At 35.7% G+C, this 19,238-nt stretch overlaps 5 protein-coding genes across 7 annotated transcripts in view; 4 read left to right on the top strand and 1 right to left on the bottom strand.

The window, feature by feature from the left end:
• Positions 1-5,092, bottom strand: part of LOC117316762 — a 31,435-nt gene extending 26,343 nt beyond the window's left edge. For 2 of the 3 annotated variants that reach the window (XM_033871530.1, XM_033871532.1), the window contains exon 1: positions 4,994-5,092. The gene's annotated coding sequence lies outside the window, so the exon portion shown is untranslated. Of the gene's footprint in view, positions 1-4,517; positions 4,537-4,993 lie in introns of those variants that run through there. The other variant, XM_033871531.1, reaches the window with a different exon arrangement.
• Positions 5,093-5,133: 41 nt separating this feature from the next.
• LOC117316764 lies at positions 5,134-6,012 on the top strand. The gene is made up of 2 exons (XM_033871534.1): positions 5,134-5,197; positions 5,662-6,012. Exons 1-2 carry the CDS (start codon positions 5,176-5,178, stop codon positions 6,000-6,002), a joined length of 363 nt encoding a protein of 120 aa, XP_033727425.1. The 5' UTR covers positions 5,134-5,175; the 3' UTR covers positions 6,003-6,012.
• A 1,873-nt stretch (positions 6,013-7,885) lies between these two features.
• LOC117316058 lies at positions 7,886-10,664 on the top strand. Its single transcript, XM_033870531.1, has 6 exons — positions 7,886-8,002; positions 8,218-8,406; positions 8,587-8,862; positions 9,049-9,230; positions 9,425-9,597; positions 9,792-10,664. The coding sequence occupies exons 2-5, from the start codon at positions 8,359-8,361 to the stop codon at positions 9,471-9,473; spliced, it is 555 nt and encodes a 184-aa protein (XP_033726422.1). The 5' UTR covers positions 7,886-8,002; positions 8,218-8,358; the 3' UTR covers positions 9,474-9,597; positions 9,792-10,664.
• On the top strand, positions 9,473-10,113 carry LOC117316958. The gene is made up of 2 exons (XM_033871736.1): positions 9,473-9,597; positions 9,792-10,113. Exons 1-2 carry the CDS (start codon positions 9,473-9,475, stop codon positions 10,111-10,113), a joined length of 447 nt encoding a protein of 148 aa, XP_033727627.1.
• A 4,271-nt stretch (positions 10,665-14,935) lies between the features above and the next one.
• On the top strand, positions 14,936-16,191 carry LOC117316806. The gene is made up of 2 exons (XM_033871581.1): positions 14,936-15,138; positions 15,333-16,191. The coding sequence occupies exons 1-2, from the start codon at positions 15,014-15,016 to the stop codon at positions 15,652-15,654; spliced, it is 447 nt and encodes a 148-aa protein (XP_033727472.1). The 5' UTR covers positions 14,936-15,013; the 3' UTR covers positions 15,655-16,191.
• The last annotated feature ends 3,047 nt before the right edge of the window (positions 16,192-19,238 follow it).

Here is a 19,238-nt window from a genome sequence, read left to right as displayed (position 1 = left end):
AAACGGCTTGCCATAGTTTTAGGCATATTCAGTAGCTCACCAACTTTTTGGAAAGATACGCCTTTCTGAACCATAGCTACCACACTTTGTTTCTGGCCTTCACTCGCGTACCTCAAATTTGGCTCCATCTCGCTTCTTCTATTTGTAAACAAAAACCATGCTAGCAGACGACAAAAATAGAACGCCAATCAAAGCACGAGACCATGACCTTTCCGATGATGTAAGCGGTGTCGATGTGCTTTATATACCGCATTTATAGTTCCGACTTTGACAACGCGAAAACCGATGTGCCGTCATCGTGGAACGATTATCGTTCCACTACTTTTGTCCATAGACTGTATGTTATTATTTTATAAAACGAAATTAGTCACTTTATTTGGAGTGATATTAATACACATTAGGTTCACAAGCCTGACAAGGCGGTAAAGTACAATACATTGTTACAATGAGGCTAACACCATATCAGATAATTACCTTACGTTAAATCAGAGACCTATATATATAGTATATAGGTCTCTGGTTAAATTAACACTTGGTCGTTGACTTGACGCTTCTAAATGTTACGACATATAAAATGAAGCTTAATCAAGCATAATTAAGCACAATTTCCAAAAAATAACATTTTTCAGCCCTTATAAGGTAGCAGTGTACAGTAAAAATGCCAAATTCTGAAAAATATGGCACATGCTTTAGATATGTAAACATTGCCAGTTAACCTTACATATAACCTCTAATAAAGTATATATATTTGAAATCTGTACAACATTTGCAATTTTAATAGAGCTCTGAAGGATAAGTAAACTGATATTTTCTGTGATTTTTAGAGCTGTGAATACCATGGTAACAGCTTAAAAAATTCTCAAAAATTGCAAAATATTATGATATTTGACCCAAAATGGCACAATTCTCTACACAATTTTTTTTCTGAAACCTATTTAAAATTAAATATCTCTATCCCAAAGACAGAATTAATCTTGTTTGGACATATGTTGTAAATTAAGTTTTTCCGCTATCTTACCTTTTCTGTGGGCTTCCATTTTGCGCTGTAGGCGAAACTAAATTTCCTGTGTAAACACACGTTCGGAAAATCCGGATATTTAAAATCCGGAACCAATTTATTGATTTTTGTTTTAATAAATGTGAAGCCTGTATGTACTACTTCATACTGGATATACCAATTATAGTGTACATTTATTTTTTCATTTTTTATACATATCATAATACAGGAGTTATTTGCTTAACAAAAAAATTGCCCATGGCCAGGCTGTCTTACTGTGGTGTGCTACCTACATGTACCGTATATAAAAAAGGAGGGCATGGCTTGCATGATTTCTCAATCTGTTTTAAGTCATTTCATCCTAGAAAGCATAACAATACTCATGCTGTACCAAAATGGTTAGCTTCAGATGCATGATGTCACGAATGGATGACATCGATGACATCGAAAAATTGTCAGTTTGACCTTAAAGTGAAATATTGAGGTAACACAGGTCACACATGACCCCTTATGCGATGTTGTTGGGTGTTCATGTATTGTTGTGAGAATGACCATCTATATTTTGATAAGATAAGTAGTGGTATTTATTAGCTCACCTGTACGAAGGACAAGTGAGCTTATTATACTGTCCGTTCGTCCGTCCGGCGTCAACATTTCCATTTTAACAACTTCTTCTCAATAACCAAGAGGTCCAGAGACCAAATACTGGGCCTGTAGCATGCTGGGATGAAGGGCTACCAAGTTTCATTCAAGGTCACAGGGGTCAAATAGGCTAAACTCTTTTAACAACTACTTCTAAATAACCAAGAGGCCCATGCAGGGACTTGATATTGGTCATGTAGCATGCTGGGGTGAAGGGCTACCAAATTTGTTCAAATAAAAGACCTTGAACTATATTAAAGGTCACAGGTCATGAAACAATGTATTTGTTGATAGCCAAGAGACTTTGAGATCTGATATTACGCCAAAACAATGCTGGGATGAAGGACTTGTAGAAAATGTATTCACATGAATTAGCCAAGCCTACTCTGATATATGATTAAAGTGGTAATCAGCATAGTTTCTGCAGAAATGACCTAGATCAACTTTAAAGCTGCTGTAGAGCCAGGTGAGTGATACAGGCCCATTGGGAACATTGTTATCTTTAATAGTGAGTGCATCACAGAAGTATAACATAGTGTCTTTACTTTAATAATACGACAGCTTCACTCACCAAAATTCCTCTAATATCAAGTCATAAACATCTTCAGTCACCCTGGAGTATCACTAAGGACCAAAATAACAGACATTTATTCATTTGGACGCTAATATCATTACTCCATCACTCGTATAATCCTCCTACATTTCACCAAAGAATTGTTTCATCTTTCTGATCTCCCACCAATAAATGCCCCATTATGGGAAGAGGGAATCCCCACAGTTAATGATGGTTTAATTGTGGATCCGTCATTAAGTCTTCATTAAACCTTAATTTGTTAATGATCCCTTAAATGAACTTTCCAACAACACATTTTTAATGATTCATTAACTAATCAATCATTTGATATTTAATGAATCATTAAGGCTTAATGATACTTTAATGATGGTTTAATTTAATGAACGTTCAAACAACCGGCCCCTGACATTTCTGTTATCACCTTGATTGTCTGCATTTCATTATTTACCATTCTCACATTTTTGGTAAAAAAAAAATCACAATTTGAAATAAAGTAAAAGGCATAAGCAAATAATCAATAACATTCAAACCAGGTATAAATGCAGTTCCTTAAATGTGGATCTTCAGCACATTAATTTCATTCAGTAATTCCTCAATTCATTGTTTATTAACCCTGCATGTTCAACAATTTTTTTCTTGCTTTACAAAAGCTGCCATTATACTGATAGATATAGAAAAGAGTAACTATCCGTGTATCCAGCTCTTCATGAAAAAGAGAAAAACAAATAGATCTATTTTGTGCATAACTTTTTCTTTTATCAAATATGACTTTGGTTTTATTGAGATTAACTTTTACTTTTAATTTTACGTCTGGTGATATATTGATGATGAATTTCTCTTTGATCCTAAAATGTCCATCACATCAGGACCTGATCCGTAAATACATGTACAACAGTATATATCAAGCAATTCTATCGCAACAGTTCATTTTTTTAAGTTAACGAGAATACTGAGTAGAAATAAGTAACAGATTTTTGCCACGAGCAAACGTAGAGAATTTGATGTCTGAAATTGAAATCTACTTCATAAATCATTTAAGGGAATTGTTTAACTATAAAGAAGCTGGAAAAAAAAACTGATCTTACTAACATGGATATATGTTATCTGATATACAGGTCCGTGTTGCTAACAAGTATGTATGTTTGAATATCTTTCATTCAAACATACAATTTATTGTGTCATATATTTGATTAATGTTTTGATTTTAATTGATTTAAAGTAACATCATTTTCACTGTGATATGTAAATGTAAATCGTTTACAGTATATGTGAGATATCATCCCCTTTCCCTAAACAGATGATGCCTTATCTGTGATGAGTCCATCCCCCACCCCATCTTCCTGCAATTAGTCCCCATTGTTCTCCCCCTCTAACAACACCATGAACATTACCTGTACCCTGTGTCAGCAGAGGATATGTTGGGGTATAACCATTGATTCAAATGGTTCTGGCCAGCCTACACAGGTACTATTGTATCTGAATCACTGAAGCATAACGTTACAATACAAAGCTGATTGACTTTTCAAGGTCAAAATGGGCGATTCCATGTCATAAGGCGTAGACAGTTATTCATTTAATCAAAACAACATCTTTTTAGCTTAAGTTGAATTCTTTTAACATTATGATGTCTGTTTTTTCTTTTCGGTTGAAATCTTTTTAACTTAAGCTAAAAAAAACTTTTTTTGCATTATGTCTTTATTCAACTTAAGCTGAAAAGATTTCAACTTAAGCTGAAAAGATTTCAACTTAAGCTGAAAAGATTTTCAGCTTAAGCTGAAATCTTTTTAACTTAAGTCGAAAAACTATTTGACTTAAGCTACATTAGGTATTAAATATTAAAACGGCTTGCCATAGTTTTAGGCATATTCAGTAGCTCACCAACTTTTTGGAAAGATACGCCTTTCTGAACCATAGCTACCACAGTTTGTTTCTGGCCTTCACTCGCGTACCTCAAATTTGGCTCCATCTCGCTTCTTCTATTTGTAAACAAAAACCATGCTAGCAGACGACAAAAATAGAACGCCAATCAAAGCACGAGACCATGACCTTTCCGATGATGTAAGCGGTGTCGATGTGCTTTATATACCGCATTTATAGTTCCGACTTTGACAACGCGAAAACCGTCATCGTGGAACGATTATCGTTCCACTACTTTTGTCCATAGACTGTATGTTATTATTTTATAAAACGAAATTAGTCACTTTATTTGGAGTGATATTAATACACATTAGGTTCACAAGCCTGACAAGGCGGTAAAGTACAATACATTGTTACAATGAGGCTAACACCATATCAGATAATTACCTTACGTTAAATCAGAGACCTATATATATAGTATATAGGTCTCTGGTTAAATTAACACTTGGTCGTTGACTTGACGCTTCTAAATGTTACGACATTCTTGGGAAAGATTCACTGCGTCCGTGCCACCTCGGCTGTTTTCTCTGTTTGATAAAATTTACCCATTACGTCATCGGAATTTCCATCTTTTTACTTCCTCTTTCGTTTTTGGTACAATTACGATTAATTTCCCAATACTTCTTTTTAATCACACCATTGTCTTGGCCACCATTGCCAGGTTGCATGACAAAAACTGTTTGAGCAGACAATATTCTATTAACCAGGACCAAATACAAATAAATGTAAAACAAACACTTAAAACGATGTAATCATATACCACCCCCTCACTGGCTTCAGAATATATCATGGACAGACAGTATAAACTAGCCGTGTACTTTTATAACATCATTACAACAAAGCGTACGACATAAAATAATGATCTGGTGTTATATTAACTTGACCTTTGACTTGATCCTTCTCAAACTTTTGCAATTCTCAGGCAAAGACTGGTTTCATTGCGCCGTCACCGCCTTCGACTAGATCATCGGGATTTCCACTTTTTATTACTTCCGCTTTCGTTTCTATCACAATAACCATTAATTTCGCGGAAGATTTCTGACAGATGGTCGTCGTCAGAGCTGACGGTAAGATAGAAAATATTTTACATATATAAGAATTACGGAAAGATAGAGAAAATATATACATGTAGTTTACGGCAAAATAGTTAAGGTTATTGGTATAGAATTACGAGAAGATAGAGAAAATATATACATGTAGTTTACGGTAAGATAGAAAATATTTTACATATATAAGAATTACGAGAAGATAGAGAAAATATATACATGTAGTTTACGGTAAGATAGAAAATATTTTACATGTAGTTTACGCTAAGATAGAAAATATTTTACATATATAAGAATTACGAAAAGATAGAGAAAATATATACATGTAGTTTACGGTAAGATAGAAAATATTTTACATATATAAGAATTACGGAAAGATAGAGAAAATATATACATGTAGTTTACGCTAAGATAGAAAATATTTTACATGTAGTTTACGGCAAAATAGTTAAGGTTTTTGGTATATAATTGCGTTTATATTTTAGGCGTAACGAGGAATGAATACAGGAACATGGCGAAGGATTTAATGCAACTTGACTGGTCGTGTGCACTCTGCAATCGTCCAGATCCAGAGGAGCCAGCAGATGATTCCTTTAACATCTCAACGGCATTCCAGGTAACCGAAGCGACACATGAGGAATCCTTGCCACTTGAGACTTCAACTCTTGATGATGTGGAACCGGAAGATCTGCCAACATCTTACCAGGAGGTCAGCCAAGGTTCCAAGCGTGGAAACCGAAAGCTAGTTGATAGCAGAGACATATATACAGAGAGATTAGTAACATCGCTATTTCCTCGTACACATAGTGGCTCCCTTTATTCGTGACCACTCAAGCATATCCCTTATCGAGAGCATCCTGTCTCCTATCAAACACACACGAGCGCAGGTAAATCGGGCTATGCGCATGTGTGTATCGTAGTGTTGGAACTTATTCGACATGTTCTGGTTAATCCGCCATTACGTCAGACCAAAACATCGTCATTTTAAATACACACAGAAAGCACATCGTTTTATTTTGGCCACTACAAAAGTTACCACATTAACCAAAAACTATCAAACTTATGGGATATAGTCTTACTGATCATGCATATTGCTGTCATTTATCCGTATTTTCGAAAATCCATTGGGTCCTATTCGACATGTCCAAGTTTGTAATTAAGCCGCCATTACGTCAGACCAAAACATCGTCAATTTTAAACGCACACAAAAAGCACATCGTTTTACTTAGGCCACTACAAAAGTTACCACATTAACCAAAAACTATCATACTTATGTGATATAGTCTTATTGATCATGCACATTGTTGCCATTTATCCGTATTTTCTAAAATCCATTGGGTCCTATTCGACATGTCCAAGTTTGTAAATAGCCGCCATTACGTCAGACCAAAACATCGTCAATTTTAAACGCACACAAAAAGCACATCGTTTTATTTTGGCCACTACAAAAGTTACCACATTAACCAAAAACTATCATACTTATGGAATGTGGTCTTGATTATCATGCACATTGTTGTCATTTATCCGTATTCTCGAAAACCCCATAGGGACTTTTCGAAAATTGGAGATTCCCGCCGATCTTTCCTGCGTTGTGCTTGACTTTCATACTCAAAATACAAACACTTCGACAGCAAATTGTGATATATTTCATATTGATGACACTTCTGCACTTTGATATTAATAAAATTAAAGCACATAATTGGATCTTGGTGATGATTTCAAATAGAAATTATCGATAATTATGTGTCTGGTTTTCAAGTTTTCTCCAATATGGCGTCTAGTGAAGACTGAACCGAGCGACCGCAAAGGATTGTGGGAAGGTCAGGGGCCACTATGTAAACACAAGGGCAAATAGAGAGCTGCCAATCTCTCTGTATATATGTCTCTGTTGATAGCAATGGCTATAGCTACACTGTCTTGGTAAGCAATACCTCTAAATATCGCTATAAAAATACTGCGCAAAATAAGGAGAATCAGACAAGTCATTACTTCAAATAAAAAAGAAAGAAAGAAAATTACTACAGGAATATACCCTTAACAATACATATATACTCCATGTTATTGCTACTGCTTTACTACTACTAGCGTTAGCATTAAAAAAGAAAGAATCATAAGAAAGAAATACTCTAAAATAACTATAGTTCATATAGTAAGCATTATATTTCCATTTTAGAAGTCAAGGTGTACCGACACTTGGGTGTTTTAGAGATGCATTAAGAGAGGCAAGGCGCTGAATTGTCCTGCTACCATTATACCATCTTCGCTAGCCAAGGCTTCTGATTACGTTACACTCCACGAACCCTTGGCGGATATAGTCGTGTTCAAACCGTCGCGCCCTGGAATCCCAGGGCACCCAATCAAATCGCGTTTTACATTCTGGCTTGGTTTCGCAGTAAACAAAAAATGCGGCACCCAGTACAGAGCTACATTGCCGACTATGTCATGGCATTTTACCTAAATACAAAAATCACAATCTTTGGGGGAACATTCGCAGTGTTTGATCAATTCATATAAGTCATTGATCACATATCTCAACGAAATGACACCAAACCTCGATGTGTGTTTGTAAACATCACCGATGAAGTAAATCGGTAACGCTTGTTTTGATTGGTCGAAAATTTCATGCGTGAAGGGTGGTAATTTCGAATCACCGCTAGAGGGCCAGAACTGACGCCTATATCTGCCAAGGGTTCGTGGAGTGTAACGTAATCAGAAGCCTTGGCTAGCGAAGATGCCATTATACAGACAGGGAACACTGAGGGGAAGAAACAGCATCTTCATCCTGGACAACCGGGTATATTGACTACGGTCAAAATCCGTGCAGAGGTAAGTCTATCATAATGATGATATAAATACCTTATATAAACCATTTTGTATATATATTCTGATGACGGTATTATCTGATAATACATGTTTTACAAATATCATCAAAATCTAACAGATACTATTTCATCCATTTGGGAAAACCCATTTTCAAATTGTAACGAAATGAGATTATTGTTAATAGACCTATTTTGATATAATTATTTCATTAATTCCAGGCGCTTTCCCAGGCCAAGGAGAACGTGTTCACTGTATCCGCGCCCAGGATTGCTTCCGACATCGTCCAGGACCTTGCCGACACAGCTCAGCCGGAACACAGTCGACCGAAAGTTGCCAACATAGTAAGGTCCATCAACAGAATGCGTCAGTCCATGCGACCAAAGGATCCAGGCCATATGGATTTCCAGGTATGTTGAAATTAGGGAACAGCTATTAACTTCTTCGAACAAACGAAATGTATAAATTTCATAGCTTTACAAGTAAACTTTGCAATCAATATGATAACATTTGACAATGATAGTAATAATGGTATTATCAAATAGTAAGAAGTAAGGCCTGTTTTTCATTTTGTTGCTTTCTGCTTCTAGCTGGATAGAGATTTCGTTGAATCGACAGCTCCTGGTTTTATGTTGAGGGACCTGAATGTGAATGAACGCCGCCATCTTATTCTTGCAACAGACCATCAACTCAGCCTCCTTGCGAAGACCAAGACCTGGTACATGGATGCAACGTTCCACGTGGTCAAGCCTCCCTCCACACAGCTGTTTAGTATCCATGGGTTCATTAGGTCTGGTTCCAGCATGAAACAGATACCTCTGGCATTCTGTTTTATGTCTGGAAAGCGAACAGAGGATTATTATGAGGTAATTACAGCAAAGGTCTTCATATACATATCAAATGTTGCAATATTTAAGATAACTAATTTATCAATAAACAATTTAATTCATTTATGATACACTAATATATAAATAATAAAATAAATTATGGATAACAAATAATACCTCTTTTTTATTATCATTTTCCAAATCATAATTCTGTATTTTTTGTAGGTACTCCGCGATCCATCGACCGCCAACTGCCTGATGACATCCGTCTGGAACTGTGCGTTGTGGACTTCGAGGCAGCCGTGTGGCAGACTATCCGCCAGAGATATCCGGACTGTCGGATACAGGGTTGTGCATTCCACTGGTCACAAGCTGTGTTCCGGAAAGTTCAGGAGCTCGGATTACAGGTATTGTAAAGTGTATAGGTTAAGAAATTAGTTATTGAAATAAATAGTTAAATAGAATATTTGAATTTCTCGTAAAAAGTATATACCTATATCTGAATATAAAAGAAAAAAACAGAAAATTTTGTATGTAGTTTTAAATCATATGATACTGAAGCTATTGTGACAGTAACATTACATTTTTCTTATTATTTCAGACTGCCTACAACGAGAGAGGAGATGTGTACGATTTCATTCGGCAAGTGATGTGTCTCCCGTTCCTTCCATCAGAACAGATTGTGGAGACTGTCATGAGGCTGGATGACCGCGTCACATCACCGGCATTAGCATCCCTGATGGACTATATCGACAGAACATGGATTCGAAGCAGGTGCGTTAAAATAAGGGGTTGGAAGAAATAACTATTTGTATAATGTAACATACATGTATATATATTAGTTTTGAAATCATATTTTTTCGAAAATAGCATACAGTGTAATCCGATATTGTTTTACTATAAAGTAAAACCTAAAAACGATGTTATTAGTTAGTCGCATTACTAAGGCATTCTTTGTTTCTCTACAGAACTTTCCCCGTCAGCTCGTCGTCCATTTTCATGTCGCCTATTAGAACCAACAACGACGTAGAAGGGTGGCACAACCGGTTGAATTCCCGAGTCAACATCAGGGGTCCCGTTCCATTTTATCTGTTGTTGCAGGAGCTCTTCAGGGAAGCCACCGCGATCCCCCTTCAATCAAAGATGGTTTGCGAGAACAAGCTCGCAAGATACCAGCGGAAGAAAACACGGGACATTCAGAGGGAAGTGTTTCGATTGTGGGGACAGTATACAGATGGTGAGGTTTCAACCTCCCAGCTGATGCGGAGGATAGGACGTTTGTTACATTGAAAGTGTGTTTATGTAGATGAACTGTAGTGTTGTGTTGTGTAGTGTTGTGTAGTGCTATGTTGTGCTGATGTAGTGCTATAGTAGTGAAGAACATTTTGTTTATAGATATGTATATAGTTTATAGTGCTGAATGAACATTTTTTAAGTTTATTTCCAGGATGGTACAATCATGCAATGTTAATTTTTGTAGCACTTATGTAGTTCTCTCGTAGTTTTGTCCATAGATATGTTTATAGTTTGTAGTGTTGATAGATATCATGAATTTTAAAAAATATAATAATAATTAAAAAAAAAAGCAAAAAAAAAACATATCGGACTTCAGAAAAGCAGGGTCCACGTCCCGAGTCCTGGGTACACAGATATACATGTATATTGTATTAATTTATTGTGTAGCGAATGCTTTTCAACAGCATGTCATATAATATATGCATTTATGTGGTAACTTGTTTTTATTATTAATTGATTTATATTATATAATTTCATTTTACATCATTGTTATTTTTTTTGAACTTATACTAAAATTATTGTGTGTTACACTGATATTTTTACACTGTTATATTTGCTTGTTATTAATGATAATAAAAACATTACATGTACGTTGTGGTTTTGTGCTGATTTTCCATAATATTCTCATGTAGTTTTATGCAGCTTCGGGTCAAAAGTCTTTCCGTAACATTACAGAAATATTTCCTAGAGAAAAAAAAGAATATATTACCAAATGGATGTTAACTACGCAGACTTTTGACCCGTGGCACGTGGCAGAGTTCATCACAACCCGGAAGAAAAAACGTAGTAAGGGACATAACCCTAACTATCGTAAATAAACATACAGATGTTGAACCAAACAACAGAACTGCAATTAATACAATTTTGATAGAATATAAATTATTTTAGAAGTCTACCGAAACGTCCTATCAATGTCCCGAAATATCTTGAGAATGTACCGAAACGACTCGATACGACTTCGAGTCGTTTCGGTAGTCCCGAAACGACTTGTTACCGAAACGACTAGCATTCGCTACGATTCCGTCCCATTGACCGTAGTGTTGCAAAACATCCAGCGGTGAAAATGATACAACTAGTGAGTGTCATGTAAATTTGCATTTAAATTCAGTATTATTACACATTTCTAGCATAAACTGATAATTTATTAACCTACCTACCATCATGTTTATATCGTGTCACTACGCACATTTCTCTAAGTCACAGCTTCAGTATGGCTTGTTTGGCCGCCATGACACTTCTCGTTGGAAAGTCTCGCGCTCCAATTATGGTAAGTTTACCTTATATGGAATGACCTACAGATTTTACTACGATAGTAAATATGATGACACAGACTTTTAGCACGATTTTCAAAAACTTCTTTCATGTAAATTACAAATAAAACTTTAAATAATCTAGTTTCAGAACAACTTTTCTTAATTTTCCGACTTTTAAACTTCAAAAAGTTTTCAACTGGTAGCCTGTCGCAGACAGTCCATTTCGTTACAGTTTCCTTATAAGGAATATGTAAATCAAACATGGCGGCGTATTTGAACAGATTTATGTGTACGTTGTGTTTGCTCCGACTTTTACCGCTTATATATAAACATTATAATTGGTAGGTTTGTGAATTGAATATTAGTCAAAGTTGCCAGAACAATAATTTACAGTTGGATGTTATCTGAAAAATATCACATCGGGCCGTGCTACACTATCGGCAATGGGAGGGACTTCATACCCTGCCGGGAACGGAGTGAAAGCAAGGTATGCTTATTCGTTCTACTTGCATAGTACACGCTACACCGTTTCATGTTATACGGTGTTACCTTGTTCGTGGTGGAGGTCATTTCTCATATCCCGAGCCGAGCCCGAGCTTTCGATATTTTTCCTTAACGGATAGACTGATTAAACTCCTTTTCTCTACATTTGTTTGTGTTTATGTTTGTCACTTAACCGTGCCAGCAAAATTTCATATAAATAAATATTGCTCTTGAAATCGCCGATTTTCATTTTTCAGTGGGTCATTGTATCCCGCAATCAGAGACCTACAAATGTATATATAGGTCTCTGCCGCAATCAAGCGTGACTATTCACGTTTTTCGGCATAGCCGTCTAATTTGGTTTTGGCCCCGGATATGACGCGACAGGTGGCGTTCTGGTGAAGATGAAGTATGTGATTGGTCAATGTAGCGGTCAATGCAAAATGCTGAATATGCAAATGTTGTGACATATACGGAAACAAAAATGGCTTCCAATGTGAATCGACTGCGGTTGAAAACTATAACAGCTTCCGCAATGAAGAGAATAATAGGAAAATGGATCAAACACAATCCTAGAATTAAACTTGGGAAGTAGTACAATAGATTGTAACAGTTCAAACATGAAAACAGCAGTAATACGGACGCCGCTCGTATTCTGCTTGATTGTTTGATAGTAGGTCATGATAATCTCGGTAATATTTACATAAATACAGTCTGTACCAGTACATCGCTACTGTCACTATACTATATGAACAGTGTTTACACTTATTTACACATAAATATGTGTGCCGTAATATTTACAGAACGTGTTATTTAACATTTAAACCACTGTGTATAATATCGTTATCCAACTAACCCAGATGGAATACAGATATCGCCTTGCAAACTATCGTGTGTTTGTGTTGCCACGATTTCAAAACAGTCACGTAATGATCTAAAAATAATTTCCGCGCTTAATTTAGAGGGGGATTCCCAACTGAATCGAGTGGTCAAGCTGGACATTGGGGATTGACTGTCAACATTGGAACAGCACAGAAACATAACTGGAAAGGAACAAAACGCGTACATTCAGTGAAAATTGCAACGTTTTTACCGTGATGTCCCTTAATTTATCACCAAAAATGATTCAAACTGATATAATTTTGTTATCCGTGCTGAAACTGGGCATTTATTAATTACATCGTAGTTCGTTAATTTATTTCACCAGTAGTTTTACATTATAACCACCAGCATTAAAACTATGCCGTTAATCTTTTTTAAAGATATTTCTTGTTTGCAAATTATTTGAAATACATGCGTTATTTTTTTTAATATTCTTACATGCATGTAACCAGTATATATAACTTGTTTTAAAAATATCAACTTCAACATCAATCTCGGTTTATTTCATTGGAAATTTGGACTTTTTGGTAACCAAGCCTCAGATCACCGGACTAGCCAGCTGGCTCGCCATGTTTACACCGAGCACGTGCTAAGGGCAGACGGTAACAGGTCGTTTCGGTAACAAGTCGTTTCGGGACTTTTTCGGAAGTCGTTTCGGGACATTCGGAAGTCGTTTCGGTAGAAGTTCGGGTCGTTTCGGTAGAAGTTCGGGTCGTTTCGGGAGATAATTTTCAAAAATTGTTATAACAACCCATGCCCGAGAAATAAAGTCTATACAGGTTGATTTCATTACTTTGATATCATATACATGTATATGTATAATTCCTTGATATTGTGTATTTATTCCTTGATATTGTGTATTTATCTTTTTATTATTTTATTATTGAAGCTGCACCCGTAGATAATTGATACATTATTAATCAATGATTACTGCTGATTTTGAAAACAATTGTATCATTAATACAAACTATGTTTTCTTAGTCGGCGCTGATTGATGTGTGCTTTACGTACGACGGTGGAGTGACGCGACCCTGGTGAGAAAACATAATTAATTAATTACTTACGGGCGCATACCAGCTGATTATTACACTAATTGGGGCGACTCTTGTAAGAAAACATAATTATACCTAGTGGGTATATTAAATACTGTCACCAATTGGCACCTATCAATTGAATCTCTCAACATGTCTTCATCGGATCTTTGTGTCGCGTGTACGAAACCCGTTCGTCCTCGACAGGAGGGTCTTGAGTGTGACAAGTGCTCCAGATGGCAACATAGAACGTGCAATTCAGGTGAGTGTTGTGAAAAAAATTGTTACATGTTTAGAATTTAAAATGCGATTACAGGGGCCTTTCCTATGGAAATTAAACAAGACAAATTGTTGATATTCTAATAGTCTGTATTGACATATTTTATTACATTATTTTAATATCATAACACAGGTTTTATGGCTATTTCTTAGATACCATTTCTTATTTTGAAAGAAAGTACGGCAACAGTTTTTTTTATAATGTAAAAAGCATTAAACATAGGCTTTATGACAACATACTTATATTGAAAGAAAGTTAACAAGAAAGTATGTAAATGCCGAAATTATTTTTTTTTTAAATTCTCCGGGCCCATGTAAAGTATTTGTTCTCATTGCGGAAAGATAGAGAAAATATATACATGTAGTTTACGCTAAGATAGAAAATATTTTACATATATAAGAATTACGGAAAGATAGAGAAAATATATACATGTAGTTTACGGCAAAATAGTTAAGGTTATAGGTATAGAATTAGGGAAAGATAGAGAAAATATGTACATGTAGTTTACGATAAGATAGAAAATATTTTACATATATAAGAATTACGGAAAGATAGAGAAAATATATACATGTAGTTTACGGCAAAATAGTTAAGGTTATAGGTATAGAATTAGGGAAAGATAGAGAAAATATGTACATGTAGTTTACGGCAAAATAGTTAAGGTTATAGGTATAGAATTGCGTTTATATTTTAGGCGTAACGAGGAATGAATACAGGAACATGGCGAAGGATTTAATGCAACTTGACAAAACTAAACTTTGCAATCAATATGATAACATTTGACAATGATAGTAATAATGGTATTATCAAATAGTGAGAAGTAAGAAGTAAAACGTGTAAATTTCTTCGCCAAAAAAAACCTCATATAATACTGAAGTTATTGTGACAGTAACATTACATTTTTCTTATTATTTCAGACTGCCTACAACGAGAGAGGAGATGTGTACGATTTCATTCGGCAAGTGATGTGTCTCCCGTTCCTTCCATCAGAACAGATTGTGGAGACTTTCATGAGGCTGGATGACCGCGTCACATCACCGGCATTAGCATCCCTGATGGACTATATCGACAGAACATGGATTCGAAGCAGGTGCGTTAAAATAAGGGGTTGGAAGAAATAACTATTTGTATAATGTAACATACATGTATATATATAAGTTTTGAAATCATATTTTTTCGAAAATAGCATACAGTGTAATCCGATATTGTTTTACTATAAAGTAAAACCTAAAAACGATGTTATTAGTTAGTCGCATTACTAAGTCATTCTTTGTTTCTCTACAGAACTTTCCCCGTCAGCTCGTCGTCCATTTTCATGTCGCCTATTAGAACCAACAACGACGTAGAAGGGTGGCACAACCGGTTGAATTCCCGAGTCAACATCAGGGGTCCCGTTCCATTTTATCTGTTGTTGCAGGAGCTCTTCAGGGAAGCCACCGCGATCCCCCTTCAATCAAAGATGGTTTGCGAGAACAAGCTCGCAAGATACCAGCGGAAGAAAACACGGGACATTCAGAGGGAAGTGTTTCGATTGTGGGGACAGTATACAGATGGTGAGGTTTCAACCTCCCAGCTGATGCGGAGGATAGGACGTTTGTTACATTGAAAGTGTGTTTATGTAGATGAACTGTAGTGTTGTGTTGTGTAGTGTTGTGTAGTGCTATGTTGTGCTGATGTAGTGCTATAGTAGTGAAGAACATTTTGTTTATATATATGTATATAGTTTGTAGTGCTGAATGAACATTTTTTTAGTTTATTTCCAGGATGGTACAATCATGCAATGTTAATTTTTGTAGCGCTTATGTAGTTCTCTCGTAGTTTTGTCCATAGATATGTTTATAGTTTGTAGTGTTGATAGATATCATGAATTAAAAAAAAATATAATAATAATAAAAAAAAAAGCAAAAAAAAAAACATATGGGACTTCAGAAAAGCAGGGTCCACGTCCCGAGTCCTGGGTACACAGATATACATGTATATTGTATTAATTTATTGTGTAGCGAATGCTTTTCAACAGCATGTCATATAATATATGCATTTATGTGGTAACTTGTTTTTATTATTAATTGATTTATATTATATAATTTCATTTTACATCATTGTTATTTTTTTTGAACTTATACTAAAATTATTGTGTGTTACACTGATATTTTTACACTGTTATATTTGCTTGTTATTAATGATAATAAAAATATTACATGTACGTTGTGGTTTTGTGCTGATTTTCCATAATATTCTCATGTAGTTTTATGCAGCTTCGGGTCAAAAGTCTTTCCGTAACATTACAGAAATATTTCCTAGAGAAAAAAAAGAATATATTACCAAATGGATGTTAACTACGCAGACTTTTGACCCGTGGCACGTGGCAGAGTTCATCACAACCCGGAAGAAAAAACGTAGTAAGGGACATAACCCTAACTATCGTAAATAAACATACAGATGTTGAACCAAACAACAGAACTGCAATTAATACAATTTTGATAGAATATAAATTATTTTAGAAGTCTACCGAAACGTCCTATCAATGTCCCGAAATATCTTGAGAATGTACCGAAACGACTCGATACGACTTCGAGTCGTTTCGGTAGTCCCGAAACGACTTGTTACCGAAACGACTAGCATTCGCTACGATTCCGTCCCATTGACCGTAGTGTTGCAAAACATCCAGCGGTGAAAATGATACAACTAGTGAGTGTCATGTAAATTTGCATTTAAATTCAGTATTATTACACATTTCTAGCATAAACTGATAATTTATTAACCTACCTACCATCATGTTTATATCGTGTCACTACGCACATTTCTCTAAGTCACAGCTTCAGTATGGCTTGTTTGGCCGCCATGACACTTCTCGTTGGAAAGTCTCGCGCTCCAATTATGGTAAGTTTACCTTATATGGAATGACCTACAGATTTTACTACGATAGTAAATATGATGACACAGACTTTTAGCACGATTTTCAAAAACTTCTTTCATGTAAATTACAAATAAAACTTTAAATAATCTAGTTTCAGAACAACTTTTCTTAATTTTCCGACTTTTAAACTTCAAAAAGTTTTCAACTGGTAGCCTGTCGCAGACAGTCCATTTCGTTACAGTTTCCTTATAAGGAATATGTAAATCAAACATGGCGGCGTATTTGAACAGATTTATGTGTACGTTGTGTTTGCTCCGACTTTTACCGCTTATATATAAACATTATAATTGGTAGGTTTGTGAATTGAATATTAGTCAAAGTTGCCAGAACAATAATTTACAGTTGGATATTATCTGAAAAATATCACATCGGGCCGTGCTACACTATCGGCAATGGGAGGGACTTCATACCCTGCCGGGAACGGAGTGAAAGCAAGGTATGCTTATTCGTTCTACTTGCATAGTACACGCTACACCGTTTCATGTTATACGGTGTTACCTTGTTCGTGGTGGAGGTCATTTCTCATATCCCGAGCCGAGCCCGAGCTTTCGATATTTTTCCTTAACGGATAGACTGATTAAACTCCTTTTCTCTACATTTGTTTGTGTTTATGTTTGTCACTTAACCGTGCCAGCAAAATTTCATATAAATAAATATTGCTCTTGAAATCGCCGATTTTCATTTTTCAGTGGGTCATTGTATCCCGCAATCAGAGACCTACAAATGTATATATAGGTCTCTGCCGCAATCAAGCGTGACTATTCACGTTTTTCGGCATAGCCGTCTAATTTGGTTTTGGCCCCGGATATGACGCGACAGGTGGCGTTCTGGTGAAGATGAAGTATGTGATTGGTCAATGTAGGGGTCAATGCAAAATGCTGAATATGCAAATGTTGTGACATATACGGAAACAAAAATGGCTTCCAATGTGAATCGACTGCGGTTGAAAACTATAACAGCTTCCGCAATGAAGAGAATAATAGGAAAATGGATCAAACACAATCCTAGAATTAAACTTGGGAAGTAGTACAATAGATTGTAACAGTTCAAACATGAAAACAGCAGTAATACGGACGCCGCTCGTATTCTGCTTGATTGTTTGATAGTAGGTCATGATAATCTCGGTAATATTTACATAAATACAGTCTGTACCAGTACATCGCTACTGTCACTATACTATATGAACAGTGTTTACACTTATTTACACATAAATATGTGTGCCGTAATATTTACAGAACGTGTTATTTAACATTTAAACCACTGTGTATAATATCGTTATCCAACTAACCCAGATGGAATATAGATATCGCCTTGCAAACTATCGTGTGTTTGTGTTGCCACGATTTCAAAACAGTCACGTAATGATCTAAAAATAATTTCCGCGCTAAATTTAGAGGGGGGTTCCCAACTGAATCGAGTGGTCAAGCTGGACATAGGGATTGACTGTGAACATTGGAACAGCACAGAAACATAACTGGAAAGGAACAAAACGCGTACATTCAGTGAAAATTGCAACGTTTTTACCGTGATGTCCCTTTATCACCAAAAATGATTCAAACTGATATAATTTTGTTATCCGTGCTGAAACTGCGCATTTATTAATTACATCGTAGTTCGTTAATTTATTTCACCAGTAGTTTTACATTATAACCACCAGCATTAAAACTATGCCGTTTATCTTTTTTAAAGATATTTCTTGTTTGCAAATTATTTGAAATACATGCGTTATTTTTTTTAATATTCTTACATGCATGTAACCAGTATATATAACTTGTTTTAAAAATATCAACTTCAACATCAATCTCGGTTTATTTCATTGGAAATTTGGACTTTTTGGTAACCAAGCCTCAGATCACCGGACTAGCCAGCTGGCTCGCCATGTTTACACCGAGCACGTGCTAAGGGCAGACAACTCACCCGAGCCCGAGCTTTAATTTGTGTACATATATTATGTAGAACTCTTGGCTATATGAAATGTTTTCAGACTCAACGACGGGGACGTGGTTCTACAATGAGTCCATATAATTTATTAGTTATTTAAATATTACATACATTTACATTTTATACCATGTTTACCATCTGAGTATTTATATACGCAAATTAATTTCCAACTTATTTACAGTTAACTATCTATTTATTTAGTTTCCTATTTATTTACTGTTAACTACCTACCTACCTATTTAATTCTATTAATTACATTTAATCCTAATTGCTTAATATCATAATTAGTTTTGTATGTCGTAACAGCCTATATTTCTGTAGTTGAACTTACC

The sequence above is a fragment of the Pecten maximus genome, chromosome 18 (assembly GCF_902652985.1).
Source record: "Pecten maximus chromosome 18, xPecMax1.1, whole genome shotgun sequence".
In the NCBI taxonomy this organism is placed as follows: domain Eukaryota; kingdom Metazoa; phylum Mollusca; class Bivalvia; order Pectinida; family Pectinidae; genus Pecten; species Pecten maximus.
The sequence above is the reverse complement of the archived record's forward strand: the minus strand, read 5'-3'. Positions and strand labels throughout refer to the sequence as shown.

Coding starts and splice junctions, on each gene's coding strand:
- LOC117316764 (XM_033871534.1), top strand. CDS start 5,176: ATGGTCGTCGTCAGAGCTGACG. Junction 5,198..5,661: donor GGTCGTCGTCAGAGCTGACG/GTAAGATAGAAA, acceptor TTTATATTTTAG/GCGTAACGAGGAATGAATAC.
- LOC117316058 (XM_033870531.1), top strand. CDS start 8,359: ATGCGTCAGTCCATGCGACCAAAGGATCCAGGCCATATGGATTTCCAG. Junction 8,407..8,586: donor CAGGCCATATGGATTTCCAG/GTATGTTGAAAT, acceptor TTCTGCTTCTAG/CTGGATAGAGATTTCGTTGA. Junction 9,231..9,424: donor TTCAGGAGCTCGGATTACAG/GTATTGTAAAGT, acceptor TTATTATTTCAG/ACTGCCTACAACGAGAGAGG.
- LOC117316958 (XM_033871736.1), top strand. CDS start 9,473: ATGTGTCTCCCGTTCCTTCCATCAGAACAGATTGTGGAGACTGTCATG. Junction 9,598..9,791: donor AGAACATGGATTCGAAGCAG/GTGCGTTAAAAT, acceptor GTTTCTCTACAG/AACTTTCCCCGTCAGCTCGT.
- LOC117316806 (XM_033871581.1), top strand. CDS start 15,014: ATGTGTCTCCCGTTCCTTCCATCAGAACAGATTGTGGAGACTTTCATG. Junction 15,139..15,332: donor AGAACATGGATTCGAAGCAG/GTGCGTTAAAAT, acceptor GTTTCTCTACAG/AACTTTCCCCGTCAGCTCGT.